The sequence below is a fragment of the Panulirus ornatus genome, chromosome 20 (assembly GCF_036320965.1).
Source record: "Panulirus ornatus isolate Po-2019 chromosome 20, ASM3632096v1, whole genome shotgun sequence".
NCBI lineage: Eukaryota > Metazoa > Arthropoda > Malacostraca > Decapoda > Palinuridae > Panulirus > Panulirus ornatus.
The window spans coordinates 9,034,122-9,052,433 of record NC_092243.1 but is presented as its reverse complement, the minus strand read 5'-3'; the positions used below and the strand labels follow the sequence as shown (position 1 = coordinate 9,052,433).

At 40.5% G+C, this 18,312-nt stretch overlaps 2 protein-coding genes and 1 non-coding gene across 6 annotated transcripts in view; 1 reads left to right on the top strand and 2 right to left on the bottom strand.

Annotated features, from left to right (window-relative positions):
• The window catches only part of LOC139755908 (uncharacterized), a 274,125-nt gene extending 266,611 nt beyond the window's left edge, over positions 1–7,514 (top strand). For both annotated transcript variants that reach the window (XM_071674639.1, XM_071674638.1), the window contains one exon: positions 344–7,514. In XM_071674639.1, coding sequence (XP_071530740.1) covers positions 344–601 — 258 coding nt within the window. In that variant the 3' untranslated portion in view covers positions 602–7,514. The remainder of the gene's footprint in view (positions 1–343) is intronic.
• Positions 3,390–12,725, bottom strand: LOC139755909 (uncharacterized). 3 transcript variants are annotated; one of them, XM_071674641.1, is made up of 5 exons: positions 12,388–12,725; positions 10,504–10,712; positions 9,890–9,977; positions 7,883–9,033; positions 3,390–6,072 (listed from the first exon to the last, which is right to left on the bottom strand). In XM_071674641.1, exons 2-4 carry the CDS (start codon positions 10,671–10,673, stop codon positions 7,891–7,893), a joined length of 1,401 nt encoding a protein of 466 aa, XP_071530742.1. In that variant the 5' UTR covers positions 10,674–10,712; positions 12,388–12,725; the 3' UTR covers positions 3,390–6,072; positions 7,883–7,890. The 3 variants fall into 3 exon arrangements, with proteins under 3 accessions (XP_071530742.1, XP_071530741.1, XP_071530743.1); XM_071674640.1 differs by lacking the exon at positions 3,390–6,072 and having other exon boundaries at positions 6,544–9,033; XM_071674642.1 differs by lacking the exon at positions 3,390–6,072 and having other exon boundaries at positions 7,429–9,033; positions 10,504–10,708.
• A 2,406-nt stretch (positions 12,726–15,131) lies between these two features.
• Positions 15,132–15,203, bottom strand: TRNAP-AGG (transfer RNA proline (anticodon AGG)). The gene has a single exon. It is a non-coding gene; the product is annotated as a tRNA-Pro (tRNA).
• Positions 15,204–18,312: the final 3,109 nt, after the last annotated feature.

The following is an 18,312-nucleotide window of genomic DNA, read 5'->3' as shown; positions in this document are numbered from 1 at the left end:
AACCTGTGATTGACTGTAGACCTACCCAGCTGCTATCACTCCACCAGAGTCCCTCAAGGTATTCAGGACCAACAGCTGCTCTTATTCCAGAACCTCTAATGGCTCCAGCACCAGCCGCTGTTATCATTCCACGACTTGCTATAGTTCCAGGACTAATAACCTCTATCATTCCAAAACCTTTGATGGCTCCAGCACCAGCAGCTGTTGTCATTCCACGACTTGTTATAGTTCCAGTATTAATAGTTGCCGCCATTCCAGAACCTTTGATGGTTCCAGCACCACAACCGGTGTCATTCCAAAACACAGTGAGTTTTCCAGGACTAACCGCTTGCCGTCATTCCAGAACCGTTGCGAGAAGCCCATCCTGAAGGTGGCGGAAATGATCAACCGTCGGGACGCCAGGATCCATCACGACGTGCGTCTCTCCCTCTTCGTCCTGGCCGAGGTCGTCGACAACGTGCCCAGTCCGCAGCGGATCAGCGGCGGGCAGCCTTCCCCTCGGAGCGTGCACATGGGGGCGTGCTGGTGGGCGTGGCTGACGACCCTGGCGCTTGCTGCAAGACTTCACGCGGGGGACTGGAAGACGGCGACCTTCTTGTGATACATCCACTATGAATGACCGTCGTGTAGTCATGGCTCACAAGATTATATAAATAAAATGTAAATTGTCAAGAGACTGTTGAGGGTGAAGTGGACGAACTCGTTAATCGTTCAAGTGGACGAACTCGTTAATCGTTAATCAACTCTGTAAATAAAGCGGAAGATCCTCCGGGGTCAGTAGCACAGTGCACCACTACGACGTAGAAAGCTGTGTAGCGAGAGTACATGTGACGACACCCCCAGTTAAAGACGATCTCCCTCCTTCTCTCTCTCTCTCTCTCTCTCTCTCTCTCTCTCTCTCTCTCTCTCTCTCTCTCTCTCTCTCTCTCTCTCTCTCTCTCTCTCTCTCTCTCTCTCTCTCTCTCTCTCTCTCTCTCTCTCTCTCGATGGCAAACTGGACTACATTCTCTTCTTAGATCACTCGTGTGTGTGTGTGTAGACTCCACACCCTCATCTAAAGGGCTGACGCTGCTGAGGGTGCGCTAATCATCGTTGTGACCGAGACTTCACACCAGATGTGCTGCTTTTCATCCTACCATCTCTCAGCTTCAGCGTTCCCTCTCAGTCGTGAACTGAGAGAAGGGATCATCTCGCGTGCTATACCAGTCTGCCTCAGCAGAGGCTCCATCCAGTGGGTATGAAAACGTCCACAGTGGAAACAGAACCGTTACGTAAACTGATTTCTTCAGTGATTTCACTTTTGTTTTTCCACATGATGTTTCAGAAGATGTCTTCTTAACTGTAAATATTACCGACACGTAGGGAACCTAGAAGCCTGCTTTCTCTCACTCAAAAACCCATCCGAGATATACCGAAGGGAAAGCTAAAACAGAATTCCTGCCACAATCAGGGATAAAAGGAAAGCTAGACTTAGCTTAAACAAGTTCAGAGGAGAGAAGTTGATGAGGACTGAAGACAGAAACGTAGCCGTGTGATTTTCTTATAATAAGGGAAAACGAGGATACAGGTGTAGCTTTCTTAAGTAATCCAAGAAATTACTTCATATCAGAGTGGAAGGTCTGTGCTTAATGTTAGATAATTATATTGTATATAGGACGGTACACAGGGCAATGATAAGAAACACTTAACACGATAAATCATAAACACTCTCATGAAAAACTTCGCCGGGTGGATAAGCACAATTTGTCGACTGAATTTCAGTACTACAGAGACGTGAGGAACAGGAGGCTATATACTAAACCAAAAGCCACACTTCAGTCTGAGTTTTATATCTTCGTTTCAGGTATATTGATATTCTATGTCTGGCCGTCTAGTTGAGATTCTCGAGGCCTTTTGCAACGAGTTAGGAACTTGGTTGCATCTTCAGCTTTCCAAAACTGAGAGGGAACTTAATCCTTCATTAATTTTTGATAATAAAGTAGCATAAAAGACTGTAGTCATTGAGTTAAAGGTGTAGAATACCGACCTAAGGTTGATCCATAAAATCCCTGTTCAGATCAAAATCATCTGGTGAAAAATTTCTACTTTCTTGTGGCAATAGGAATGTATGACCTTTAGTTCTCAAATGGATATATTAAATGTGTTTTTGATATTAAAAGAAAACTTAATTTTCCGGAAACATATAATGAGAAATGTAAAAAATGTATAAAAGAAAATGTGGGCCACATACATGGTGAGAATAAGCAGTTGAATATATATATATATATATATATATATATATATATATATATATATATATATATATATATATATATATATCCAGAGGTACTTTGGTTATACCATATTTTGACACCACTTAATGTCAAACGTTCTCTAGAAGTACAAAGACAAACAAAATTGTCTTCCCTGCCATGAAAGCTCTTTACCTGATGACAAATCGAGTCTTTGCCAAATTTCTGACAAAAACTGAATAGTTATATGTGTTAGTCATACTGGTGAACTTTTTGAATGAAAAGGATTCAACGTTGTTCCGCAAGAACACTTGCTGTGCCCTGTGCGATTTCGAAAAATGTACAATATGATTCCCATCTAATGCAGTGTGAACACTCGAGACTTGTATACCTTTGTGTCTCATATATATATATATATATATATATATATATATATATATATATATATATATATATATATATATATATATATATAGAAAGGCTTATTGTAGAATCGTTTCATATTCACCAGTTTCATGATCCTAAATAATCTCATATACATATCAGTCAAGATTCTAAATCAGTTTATATCAAATGTTCGTAAAATCTAGAATATTTCAAAGCAACGCAATAGTAGACCTCACAGTCTTAACCTTTCATCATGCATAAGGTCAAGTCACCTTCTCTAGTATGGTCAACACTTCCACTTTTCTCAGATGGAGTAAATTCTGGTGTTGTATGTATTCAGTTCCCGGTGTCTCTATATCTTTGTGATAAGAGCATGAGATACAGTCGAAAAATCTGTGTTTATTGTTCCAGGCGAGTTTTTTCATATCAATGTTCCACATACGTGGAAGGACACCCTTTGGCATTGCTACAAAATTGTGAATGGATGAAAGAAATGTGGTCTTCTCGGAGACCTTCTTATTCCAAAAGAGTCCATCACTTCCCTGCTCCTGAGTGGAGTGCAGCCTTGAAGCTGCGGAACCGCATAAACGGGTTCCTGGGTTTGCATAATAATAATAATGATATTAATAATAATAATAATAATAATAATAATGATAATAATAGTTTTATGTATATGTATGTGCTTTTACTTATGTACATAATAAAACGCACACTATTAGTCATATAAATATATAAAAATACATTTTATTAGCTCTCTACCGAGCTAAACAGCCACCCATATCCCTCCCTTCTTTCTACCAACAGCTACTGTTGATATTATCTGTGTCTTGAGAAACCTCGCCTTTGTGATGGTTTTGAAAAGAAAACAGCAAAACAACAGAGAAGCCCCAACCAAGTGAGTTGTCCTACTCGATAACTTTCAGCGTTAAGAGTTTTGATCATTTCTACGTAGCCAGTAGGTTCCAAACAGATCTTAGTCACCTCTTTTTCCCTCTCCCTTACTGATGTGGTATTCTGCGTGAAGATGAACGAAGAGACGAGAGAAGCTTGGTGCTATTATGTTAAGTACATTGCTGAGAGGTTGTTCAAATCGGGACACATAAGACTTTACGAGCATTATTGGAGAGACTCCGGAGAATAATATAAAAAAAAAGACATTATAATATTGAATTATTCCACTGAAGCGTAGGTTACCAGGGAGCTAACTGACGAAAATATGAACACCAGGAACAACTGCATTGCGTGAGAGGGACTGAATGTGTTATAAGCCTTCCCTTCGTGCTCTGTCTTCAGCCACAAGTTTATCAGAAACATATCAGAGTAAATGTAGATATTATTTGTTGTACGAAACATCGTAGGTACTGATTAGCAAGGGCCACACTGGCGTCATATGTCTATACGTCTGGACACTCCAGATTACCTTCTGCTCCTCCTCCTTCTTGTCTCCAACCCATTCCTTCTTTCTCCTTCTGTCTGGCGAATTCAATTGATAAAGAAGACTGGGTCTGGTTCGCCCGGTGCTTATCATTTGGAGATCCGGACTTTGTCTTTCATTACCGTATGAGAACACGAAGACTAGAAAAATGTCTTCGGTGAAGAACGCAACCGGTTCTGATTATGTTCACGGGTTTTGTTTAATGCATTTTAAACTGACGTTAATGAACAAAACAGAGAAATCAGAATAAATACACTTTATTATTAAGTTTTTGGTAGGTGAACTTGTATCTAGATGAGTCTGCTTTCGTATTCATATGTCTTCTCATCTTCAAATGCGTTCGGTGATATGCAAAGTACCTGTACAACTTACTCGTTAAATCACCCGAATAGTTTCCTTTCTGAAGCTTCTTGGTTCAGTCGACTCCATTTCTGAAGTCTGGCTTTCATCACTCTCTCCTGAAGAGTTACAGAGACTCCCAGTGCTAAATGCTGATGACCCAAAGCCTTTCGGTGGCGGTTCCATCAGTCACCTACAGAAACCCCGTCTTCAAGCAGGTGTACAACTCCTCCTTAGGCAAACCTACACCGCCACTCAAATCATGACGACTCAAGGTGATCAACTTGGGATGATTTTGTTTCGTTATCCATCTTCGGGTGTGACCATCTCCTCGGGTTATCTATATCTTATCATAAGCCACTTGGGACTCACCTGCATTGAGAAGGTTCAACGTGGGTTATCTTGTTATAAACCTCTTATCGTCCATCTGTTATCTGTTGTCTCCTGCGATGGGATTTAGATAGAGGTGTCTGGTCGCCTGCAGCAATAGGCCACCACGGACTACATAGATAACGGAGTTCTTATCTCAGCCAAGTGGGGTTATCATGATCACCTTTGGGTTATCTCGGCTAACCTGTGCTCTGTTGCAGGTTAACTCTGGCTACTTAAAGTCATCATAGGTCAATTATCTTTAAAATCTAAGACTACCTGGAGGTTCATACCATCACCTAAGTCATCTACATTCCTTTCAAAGGTGCTTCACTTGACCGTTGTATGTATGTGTGGCTGTGATGCCAAAGAAGTAAATATGCATCAAGTCTGTTCGGTGTAAAAGATAGCAATGACGACTACAATTATTACACGTTTTTACCATTTTACTTTTGAGCAAGCAAGCAAGCGAGTTTTGTGTATTGTATAAACTGTTGTTTGGTGTATGAAGTAGACAAAAGTAGATTTAGCGAGAAGTTAATAGTTTCATCAAAGGCGACAGAATATAGTAATTGCAGAGATCACTCACTGGATGAATTTTTTTTTTTTCCCCTTAGGGCAAAAAAAAAAAAAAAAATCTTAAGATATATTTTTCTTTTTTACATTTACTTTGCTTTATGTCACAGTGTAAAAAAAAAAAAAATATCCGCCCTCCTCGGGTACGGGTTACGAAGAGGTGTTCTCCAGTCGAGGTGAACACAGAGTAACCGAGAAATCAGTAGTTCCCAACCCTTTCTTTTTTTTCTTTCCCCCTCCCTTCCTCGAGCTTTGTGCCAGAAACTTGTCTTTCTCAAGTTCCCCTTTGTAAGATATGCTCTGGACCCGCAACAAACCGTAGGTTTATGCTGTTTGCTAAAGACAGAAAGAGCGTTGATGAAACCCACATTGCCCCAGCAGACATGTAACTCCTCCAGCAGGGCGTGTGGTCGGTCCTTGGGTATGATGGCCAGGCTAAGGTCGTACTCAAAGCGTCGTCCCGTTGTACTCAAGCGGCGTACCGTCACACCCAAGCGTCGTGCCATCGCACTCAAGCGTCGTACCGTCGTACTCAAGCGTCGTAAAATCGTACTCAAGCATCGCACCGTCGTACTCAAGCGTTGTACCATCGTACTCAAGCGTCGCACCATCGCACTCAAGCGTCGTACCGTCGTACTCAAGCATCGCACCGTCGTACTCAAGCGTTGTACCATCGTACTCAAGCGTCGTACCGTCGTACTCAAGCGTCGTACCGTCGTACTTAAGAAGTTACTACTGAAGGAAAAAAAGAAAAATAATAGATTCACATATTTCTTATCGCTTACTATTGGAACTTCTTAGTTTGTCATCACATACCACCTGAAGGCTATCGCATTCCACAGGAGTGATGCTCAACATCGGTTGGGAATTACTGGCTTAAGGTTCAGTAGTTCTTATATTACAGATATAAATCTAAGCTGCATTTCATATTTCTTCTTTACTTGCCGCTGTTTCATTAGTCTATTTCTCACTTGCCAATAGACCTGCACTCATATATATTTCGTTTATCTGAATATTTGTATTTTTGTATATTTTATATATGTGATCATATATTTACATATAATATATATGTATGTATATATATATATGTAGGCGTATAGTGTAGATGAGATGAACAGACTATGTAATTTCACACAATAAAGACATTTATTGAATTAACTGTGTCTTCTTATGAAAACTGTGTCAGACATGCGAGAAAGAGAGGAACACTGAGAACTATTTATTTTTTCAACACGGTTGAATGCAAATGAGAAACATTGTATTACAACCCTGTGTTTCTCGGTGCGACAGTACAGTAACACAGCTCATATGATGGTGTTTCTCTTCGAAAGCGAGCACACACTGACACACACACACACACCACACACACACACACACACACACACAAAGCGAACTTTGGAAACAATGAGAGGGCGCTGTGCAATCTCGGGTACAATTTGTGTTACATTACATTTTCATTTCCCTCTGTGACGATCCATCGCAGTACCAGAACCCAAGAGTAAAACAGCATATTTATGATCAAATATCTATTAAAACCAGAGAGAAACAAACAAACAAACTCAGATACATAAGGGAACGAAAGTTACAGACTATAGCAAACAAAGGTAGACAACTTAGATGTTGATAACACTAACTATCTATAGCAAACAAAGGTAGACAACTTAGATGTTTGATAACACTAACTATCTATAGATCTGTGTCCTGGATACTAACCTCATCTCAAACACCACAACAGTGGAAAAAAAGAACTGCGTCTTGACTATCTTATATCAACACTGCAGCAGACAATGCTGTGTCATGGGTGCCTCACGTCAAACACCACTCCAGATAAACAGATCTCAGTTCTGTTGTACCCAGTCCACAGTAGGATGTCAGGGAATAGAAACCTTTTTTTTCTCTAGAATGCTATAAGAATATTTTGAAAGAGCCTCTCTCGTAGCTATGAGAATAGTCTACAGGAACCTCTTTTATAATCAATGAAAGCTGTATGACATGCAGCGAAGGCAGATAATGTCTGTCTACTACATGCTATAAATAGTCATCGAAGGTCCTGCTATAAATTAATGGTTCTCAAATTGGCACATGCTTAAACTCTCTCTCTCTCTCTCTCTCTCTCTCTCTCTCTCTCTCTCTCTCTCTCTCTCTCTCTCTCTCTCTCTCTCTCTCTCTCTCTCTCTCTCTCTCTCCTCCCAATGAGTAACAACTTTAACCTTCCAGCTTCCAGCTTCGTGACAACTGACAGGTGTCTCACAAACCTGTTGAAGGTGGACTCTTACACGCAGTGGAATATTTTTCTTCTTATCACCTCAAGTAACGAAGAAGTACACACAGGCACAAGTATGAACGTCAAACTTAACACGTATTAGTCTTACTCTTATATATATACCAGAGAGTCCATTAAGGCATTTCATAACATCTAGGTCTCTACATCATTCACTTCAGTCGATCCGAATAATGTGCACATGCAATGGAAGAAGAGAACATATATATATCACACTGTATCTATCACCTTGATGTCTACTGCGTGCCATCATGACTTACCAACCTTGTGATTCAAGCTTGGCAGACAGCTGAGATGGCCGTGCCCATCAAATCTAAGATTCTGTTGGCCATCGCATAATCCAGGAACCGCGTGGAGAAACCTAGGTTAACATGTAGACGTCCCTTGTAACTCTTGACGTAGAAGCACATGAAGTTGGTCATGTTGCGCAAGCTCGACATCGTAGTCAGTTTCATGACCCTCACACAGTCGCCATCGCCTGGCACCATGCTAGTCACATCCCCAACATTCGACACGGTAAAATAACAATCAGGAACTCCGCTGTCCTTGAAGTAGTCATCGAAATTTTCGGATTTTGACCTCATCATCATTCGAAGGGCCACATTTCGTACTGGCGATCTACTGTTTAATGCAGATTTGAATTTTTCATGGAATACCTTGACAGAAGGCCAGAAATTGTGGAGTGGGTCTTTCGAAACCCTGAAGGACATCTTGAAGCCAAAGGTTGGGAGGTGAACCCCAAGGATGTTGGATGTATCCCCCGTATAGTATCGTCTCAAGTTGACATCATGGCCAGAGAGAAGCTCAAACTCATCCGGGATTTCGCGTACGCCTTCGAGAATCTTGACGAAAGCAACGCTGATAGCACCGACGAGACCCGAGTGAACGGTGACTCCCTCCGCTTTACATTTCTTACGGAAGGAGGAGGTCACGTCTGCGTCGAAATGCTTCTCAACTGAACACGTCCTAACGTCGTCATTTCTAGGCTCGGGAAGAACATCTAGGAAAAGTGGACGATTGGTCGTGATGCCCAGCAACTCTTCCTTACACTCCTTCAAAAGTTCTGGATCTTCCGTTAATCTTCGTCTCTCGTCCTCGTACAGCTGACGGGCGAATTCGTCCCCAAGATGCTCCCCGAGTTGTTCGTCGTCATCCACCGGACGACCCGCAGCCACGTCGTCCAGGAGGGAGTGCATGAAGCCACAGATCTTGATGTTCGTAAAGCCGTCGCCGAGGGAGTGATGGATACCAAGCAGCAGGGTGTACTTGTGGCTGAAATCTGGATCCTGGAGCGAAGACGTCTCACACGGAACGTCCCTCAGGAACCTGACGCACCACATGGGTCCTTCTGCTGTGTTGTAAGTGTAGGACATAAGCTCCTCCTCCACGTCCTTTCGAGCCTCGTGGCCCAGACCCTGTCAACAACAACGAAGTAACACCATTAGTCAACTGACGATAAAAAAGATTCCAACTCAGGAGCACCAAAGAAATGACCTTATGACTTGAAATGAAAAATATCACATCACCTCAATCTTATCACTAGTTTCTCTATACTTAATGGATGTTATTGTCAAGACCGGAGGGGGGAGTGTGACTTGGTGCATCGTTTCCATGGTACGAGTAACGAATGAATGAGTGAGTGAGCAAACATATGGGGCAGAAAGGAGGTGGAACTTACTCCATATCAACAGAACCTGACCTAACCTAACCCAAGGGCCGAAATTTTATTTAATCTTCAGTGCCATGGTCGAGATACACCAACTTTCGTCATGGTCGATCCGCCATATTGGTAGAAGGAAGCAAACACAGTCAGTAAACACAACAAACACACAGTAAAATAGCAACTGAACGACAAAACATCATAACATTCACGTACTATATTCGAAAATAATCGAAAATAAGGTAATCTTAGGTTCCCAAGTAAAGTGGAATGAAGTTTTATATGTTTAGCTGATTTTTGAAAGTGTTCTACTTACTTTTTACTCAGTATTTTCCACACACCCTCTCCTTCACCACAATTACTACCGTAGGATGACAATAATCCCCCTAAATCACTCTTCCCTAATTTGAATCGCTTCCTTCAAGTACAAGGAGTCCATTAATACATATTTCTTATTATTGTGGTGCCTTAAAACCTATACTTACAATATTACTAATTACATCTTTGGTGACTTGAAAGATCTTATCTCAGACAAACGAGAGAGAGAGAGAGAGAGAGAGAGTTGTGCCAAACTCACGTTAATTGCAATAAATGTTGCACCTGGACAATACCTTAAAGTCAATGTCACAGCGAGCCATCTGACGCAGCCACAGCTGTCCCTCACGCTGGCGTAAACACAGCCGAAGCAAGGGGACTTTCCTGTAAAATTGGATGTATAAGAGGATCTGGCTCCTGACTGGCTGGTCATCACACACACACACACACACACACAGGCTCCGCCAGCAAGAAGTGTTACACCTGGAGTGGGAAATTCCTCACCTTTGGCGAGGCAGGATCATTGGGAGTCCAGTCTCGTCAAAGAACTTCTCACTCTGAAGGAGTCTACACTTCCCTGTTACTGGAATTAGCGCACTCCTGGGATGCAGGGGCTTTTGAAAAGATCCTCAGACAAATACTCTGATAGGACTCATAGGAATATATATATATATATATATATATATATATATATATATATATATATATATATATATATATATATATATATATATATATATATATATATTCTTATGAGTCCACGGGGAAATGAAACACGGTAAGTTCCCAAGTGCACTTTCGTGTAATAATCACATCATCAGGGGATAAACGAGATAGAAATACAAAAGTCAGTTGATTAACAGTTACAGTTACGAGACCTATACGAAGTGATATTCTTTAAATCACTTACTTGTATAAGTGAGTTAGAGCAGATCTCACTAACTCATCATCCAGAGGCTTGAGACACATTAGGTCTAGACAATAATAAACCTGGGTAACACCCTTCTGGTGTCCCACCTCGAAGTATTCCTCTTTGGCGGTGGTTGGCCGAAGCCACAGATGGTCCCCGGTGCTGGCCATACTAAGAACAGATTGAAGCTTTCTAACTCACACCGCTAGCTGAAAGTAAAGTAATCTTATCAGTATAAGGAAAAAGGGGTGAAATACGGTAAGCTGTTGGTTTAGAAAGAGGATTATCTTAATGGCATCTGCAGCTACCAGATAAAATAGTGATAAGGAAGGTAATGTGAACTCATTTCTCATCATGAGGTTCCGTCTCTGGGGACTTGATTAACTTAACCATATTCCCCTCATCCATATCCTCAACCTCTTCACCACCACAATAAGACCTTTCACTACATCAGTACGACCCTTCGAGTATAATGGTCTCAAAGGCTTTGACCTGACCCTTAACGTCACCCTATCATACTCAAGAGTCATAAACTTGTGTTCAAGGAGTAAGCAACATTGTTTTTGCCCCTGACAAATGGGCTGACATTAAACGCCTTCGTCGTTTCATTACTGAATTCCTACCACTGCGCATCCTGATACGTTTCTTCGGAAACTTGTAAAAAAAAAAAAAAAAAACGGTGATGTATGTAACAGACGAAGCCGAACTGATTACAAGCAGAGATGGAAGGGAACTGAGCTTAAAGCTCCTTCAGCATCATTACCCCCAAAGAAAATAAATGAACAGATAAATAGAATGAATAAATAAATAATAAATATTTTTATGAGGTATGATAATGTCTCTCGTTATATCATCATAAACAGTTAATTCCATCGAACAAATGTAATGACTTTGTTTACCTTAACAAGTTTGAGGATATGACTCCCAGGAGACATTACTTATCTGATATCATGTAAACACTGTATGTCTTATCTGTTAACTTATAAAAAAAACCTTCAAAATCTTGCCAGTGATGCTGTCTGCCATGTCACATATCTTCCATTCATTTTCATCAAACTCATTATACAAGGTCAATTCATTCTACTGAAATTCAATTAACATTCATTTGAAAAGTTCAGGAAGCGCTGCATTATGGGATTTTACTAAGAAGGCACCACAAGGTTTCAACCTTACTATAACTCTTGAGATTACTCGTATCTGACCTTATCATCAAACCTTTTTTTTATCCAGTCAACTGAATCTTATTCTCTGCTACTGTATCATCATGATTCCTTAAAGACATTGGCTTTCTAACTTGCACCTACGTCTACAGTACATAATCTCTGCATCCCGGCAAATATACCGCGTAAAACTTCAAATATTTTAGCAGTAGAAGAAGCTATGGAGAACATACACGAGAGCTGTCATATTTTGGTTTGGGGACAATCAATTGCTAGGATCATTAAGGCTGTCATTGTTGATTTGAAACCACCAGTCAAAGAAAAAAAACATACCCATACGACTGCTGTGGGGCCAACGCCTCTCCAGTAATAAACTCCAGTCACTAAAACCCAAATAACCAAGGAACCATACGAATCTCACAAGGGAATTATCATCAATATCAAGGTTTTCTACAAGTATCTAACCCTCTAATGTGTCATCATTAACTCAATTCCCGGCCTTATGCGGTTCATCAGTTACACTTACTAACAAACATCTTCAACTAGTATCCGCGTTGGCTAAGTTAGTACTTCATGTCTGACGATGGTTTTCTGTAACGTAAGGAAAGTCTCCATTTTCTACTATGTTGTGTCACAATTAACAGTCTTGAATTATTGGTCTTTGATATAGATAACATGAAGTTGTGACACAAAGAATGAAAAATACAAATCTTGGATAACTCACGTGTTATTTGGGTTATTAAATGACGTCAACGAGTAGTTTTCTCCTGTTTCAGAGAACAAATTGAGCCAAAGGATGACAAACTCCTCCCTCCGCTAGAAGCACTGTCTCATGATGAACGTTGATTGTATTAAATCAACTCAAAGATCACACGCAGGAAAAATAGCTTCTTGAGAGCTCGTATGCATCAATCGTACACATATATATGAATCTATGTTCTTGGATTTGATGTCTATGTGACAGATTTCTTGCCATAAACACACAAACTACAATAACTGGAGATGCATCGTCTCCCAGCATCCAATGTTGCTGAGCTGACGATAGCTGAACCGCACGACACAGGCGTGCCAGACGTATGATTCTTGGTCTTAGGGCCTTATGAACACAAATTACACACACACACACACACACACACACACACACACACACACACATATATATATATATATATATATATATATATATATATATATATATATATATATATGAAGGTGAAATCGCACTTCAGCAGAGTTCATACAATTTTATTTAACATGTACTATACATGTGGCACGACATGCTTCGAAGAGGCAATCCACCTCATCAAGTGTCAGTCCTTAACAAAGTTTTTTTTTTTATATCCCGACATCACACTGTCCGCTTTGTCTGGCAGTAACCGTTCATTGTAAAGGGAGAGTGATTAAGGGATTAGGTGGCGAGGGTTGACATGGGTAGCTGGCCGTGTCTTCAACAACATTTTTTCTTTTCGCGTTTTGTCAATTCACTCAGAATGATTTAGTTAATGCTACGATGGGCTTTAAAATTGCCTGGGAACAAGTCAAAGTTCATGGTATAAGCAATTAAGACAGATTCAATGACGTTAAGTGTGGCATAATCAGCATAGGGGTATAAATTAACGGGATTTTCAAAAACTGTGGGAGAGCTAATTTTCATGACAATATTGAGCGGTCGTATTTATGTGGTCATCCCTACGTACTGTATGACGGTGCCAATAACATCTCTCCGTTACAGTTTTTCCGGTGTGGCTTACATGAATATCTTTACATGCCTTGCATTTGACGGAGTAAACACTCCTAGTTGTTGCATGATTTGGCCTACTGTTTATTAAAGTCTTACTGATGGTGTCACTGTACTGGGAAGCAACATTATAAGCTAATTTTCAGATGATCTTCATCCCTAGGAATAATACAGTCCAAGAATGCCAATAAATTATCTATCTCAGGTTCTATCACAAGTGAACTTTGCTGAGTCTACCAAATAATGCAAATGGGTAAGATATAGATTTTGATCTATATCAACTGGCCACAAAGAAGAACACCCTCAATATACCTACATCATTTGATATCATTAAGATATCATATAATATCATGCTTGTAAAACATCCATATATGAATTGCTTACGAGGCCTAAGAGATTTTCCATACTCATATTGTGTGAAAAAACTATAAATGGACTAAAAACTTACAGTCTTTAAAAAACAAATAATTTGGTTAGCTCTTAAAATTGCATTTGTAAGCAGTGGTAAAGTGCTTAAAACGGAGTTTTAAGAGATGGATGGTCTGGGAAGGGTTGGTTGGAGGAATCTTCGAGAGTGGGATCGTCAACATAAAGTTTGGAAGCTAGTCTAAACCGCCAACATTCATGAGTCAATATAGCATATTTACCTCATTGCCTTCACGCTAGATCTAACTTCACTTCACCCTAGACAAACGAATTATGATGGCAGGTGTTATGTGTTGTTCACCACCGGAAAACTTGGTGATTTACAGGTCAATGACTGACGACTTCCTTAACGACAAGGACAAGTGATTTCCTTAAGGACAAGGACAACTGACTTCCTTAAGGACAAGGACAAGTGAGTTCCTTCAGGACGTGTGTATTGTTCTTGTTGTTGAAATACATACAAAAGGTCATCCCTGAAGGAGTCCATTTGCTAAAGGGACCTTAACAAGCAGGTCACCACTTTCTAGTTTTCTAACCATATCAACAACTCCAGCCCGACCATCAACTACATTCTTGAACAGGAAGGCAATCCAGGGAGGCAAGAGTCGTTGAACCCGTTACATAGATACATAATCGATAGATATTTTGTGTTATGTATTCTAAGGGGTTGGGGGATTCAATAGGTCTGTTATCGCCTCTACTACTACCCCTTAATAATGCAGTAACTAGCGACCCATACTCAAGAGGCCACACTGAGATCGTGGACTGGTGTACCATCACAAGGGAAGGAAACTTTCAGCACATGAACATACAAGCAAAAGAACGCAACGGTAAAAAAAGAAAAAAAAAGTTAATTATCCCCATGTGGGTCTGGTCGCTCAAGGCCGGGTTGAGTTCCGCAGCAGACATCTCTCTCGGTGAAGTCTTATGTAACCATTTATTTGTGTGACACACTCCCAGCAGTCGACAACAGCAGGGAGTAAAAGCGAAATTCTTCGCCAAAAAGCCAAGGCCTTTAGGCTCTAAGCCTGTGAACTACCGACCACTCAAACCCTCCTTCTTTAAGGTGTTAGACATGGTTTTAAAGTCCTTATCCACTTACACCTTATATATGCCTTGATGATAAGCGAGATAAGGGAAACGCTTCTTCACCAGTCCTTTGACTGAGGTGCAGTCACATCGTTATGTTCAAACATTTAAAGTTAAAGCATCAAAACAGACATCAAACCAATGTAAATAAACCATCTTTAGTAAACTCTGGATGACAGTAGTTTACTCTTGACAGAAATGTAAAAATAAGGGCTGGGCCTGACCGGGATTTGAACCCGGGACCTCTCGCACCCTAAGCGAGAATCATACCCCTAGACCATCAGGCCGGTTCTAGATACTCTGTACTTGCTAGAACAGCTTTCTATAGCAGCCAAGACGCTCCAGATTTTACATTCCTCTCAGGTGTAGCCGTCGCGTTCTCTCATGAACTATGAAAGAAAACGGTTGAAATGTTAGGGATAGCGAATATGTTCTGCTAGTTCTAAAGGTAGATAGATTCGTTGTTGTCGATTAGATACGAGAAAATGTTTAGGAAAATATATGTAATGATTGTATTCCATTATGATAAAAATGCTTCCACATACAAATGAAATTATGTGGAAGACATGAAGACTGGGTAGTACAAGTCAAGTCTTTGAGATGTAGGAAACATATTAAGGTAGACAAGTGGGACGATGGGTTACTTTAAAATAAGAATGATGGCGCACTGAGAAAATTGATGTAGATTAAAGGGTCTTTTGGCGTTAATGGCCTCAATGACCGTTGCAGTTGATGTGCTTAGAGCCCAAGTAACCCACCAACATCAACACATGTATTTATAGCCATATACCGACAGGCAGTTTCAACATGACAACAACAGACTTATTGTGAAAACGAGTCTAATCATGGCATCAACCCTACTGTTGACAATGGCAGGTTGCGCTCCATCAGAATTGGCAGTCTCGCTTCTTGGATATATGGAACAAATGAGTGAGGAAAGGTTGACTAAGAGGATATATGTTTCAAAGCTGTAAGGAACAAGGAGAAGCGGGAGACCAAATTGGAGGTGGAAGGATAGAGTGAAAAAGATTTTAAGCGACCAGGGACTGAACATGCAAGAGGGTGAAAGGCCTACTCGGAATGGAATGAACTGGAGTGATGTGGTATACCGGGATCAACGTGCTGTCAGTAGACTGAAGCAGGGAATATGAAACGTTTGGTGTAAACCATGGAAAAGCCTGTGGGCCTGGATGTGTATATGGAGCTGTGGTTTCGGTACACTACACATGACAGCTAGAGAATGAGTGTGAGCGGCTGTGGCCTGTTTTTTTTTTACCCTTTCCTGGCGCTACCTCGCTGACATAAGGGGTGACGATACTGTTTCTTGTGGGGCGAAGTGGCGCCGAGAATGGATGAAGCGAGCAAGAATGAATATGTGTGTACATGTGTATATATCTATATGTATGTGTACAGTCTCATAACGCACACATCAACATTCCGAACAATATCTATTGGGAATCACATAAATGGTTACTAATTCACTGACAGTTGCCAGGTCAAAAATACTGCGATTCGAGATCCACAGTGACAGTCGCCAGTCTATTGGTGTATTTACTAAATATGATAATGATACATTGTTTTTGATTTAAATTTCATCTGTTATGTAATTTTCGTCCAAATATTACTAAGCAATTATCAATACCAAATATTCATATTGAGAAACTGATTATTGAACTATAGAAATTTATAAATCATAAGCGTATGAGAATGACAAGCAAGAATCTGTTATTGTGATTTATTCTTGAAGGAACAATATTTCTGTACGTGTTATGCTTAAAATTGTACACGTTTTTCTCAGCCATAAAGAAAACGCAATAATTCTGGGGTTGGCTAGGATTGTACTCGAGCAGTTCCAAAAGTTTTAGATATGAACAAACATACAATAATGTTGTAGGCTGTTTGTATCATTACCCAAGTTGAATAACGCTTGCTTAAGGTGCCAGTGAAGTCTTTGTTTAACGCAAGGAGTTGTAACGAGTGGCTTAACAATTTGTATGATCATGTTTTTCAAATAATCATTAGGACCTTGAAAGAGGATGGCTATCCCTTAAATGGTATCTCAGCTATGTAGAGTTTCTACTGCAGTTTCCATCATTGAGGAACGAAAATAAAAGCTTTGTGGGAGAAAGTATCATTAGGATTTTAATGGAAAAAGGTGACACCTTGCTACGCCGGGCGATTCGAAAAAGTCTAATTTCCTAAGAAATAAGTTTGGAAACTCATCGAAAATTACAATTACATCTTTGATGAAAGGAAGCAGACGATTTCCCTTGCTATGGTGGTGATTCCGAGATAACTTTAGCAAAGGATAGCTATGGTCACTACTCTCACACACAGTGAGAGAGATCATTATTACTTGGCAAAGATATCAAGTGAGAACTATCTTAAGGATGAAAAACTTTCCCCAAAAGTATTTTTCATGTTCCGCCGTCTATACAAAGATTATGATCCCTTTGATATATTGTTAATGAGAAATATGGTGTCAGATCCCCTAATTATGATGATGTGTATTACCCGGGTTAAATAGAATGATAAATGAGCTTTAAAAGTGCTAAGCATTATGTCCCCATCTCCCATCGACGGCATTATTAAGTCCCAGTTGATCCCTGCAGTCCCAGGCGTGGGCTGCGGAGGACAACAGACTCCTGCCGAAGGGAGCGTAAGACATCGTCAGCAGATCCGAGAGGAAGATTACGGCCACCACCACCAGCGATAGGACACCGATCGTCTGAAAGTCCAAATTGCTAACCAGGTACCTGAGGTCGACGTTCCTGAGACTTTCTTGGAGTTGGTACATGTTATTGTGTTGCTTGCAACGAGGTTTTGAATGCAATGTGGAGTTCGTGAAGAAGCCAACACTCACATATTCATAGGTCGAAACTTATCTTTGACGTACACACACCAAGCAGTGCCTTTATGAAAAAATGTTCAATGGATATTATGACTTTGTAGTGTCACTTTACTCGCTGTGAGTGCTGTCAGGGCCATCAGCCATGGCTGTGTGGTGATGTATAGGATCAGGTCTTTCATACCACGATGATGAAAGGTTTCCAGGGATCCCCACGGTGGATGGAACGAATGATGTGGATGGTTGCATCGTAACATAAATCTTATATATTATAAGTCTTGCTTAGCACTTAAATACCAGTCGACTGATTACTGCTATATATAGCCAAACAAAACTCAATTTCACATAATCTCTGTTGATCGGGCATGCTTCTATCGCTGGAATAATGTTGTAAGATGTGAACATAGGAAATAAAAGCCACAATTTATGATTAGGAGACATTTTCTTTGAGAATGAAAGACATATCATTCGGATCCTGGTCGTCCGAACCGGTGACGCTAAAACATTTGAGGGAAGCGACTATAGGATGAATCTTCTAAATATTCTTG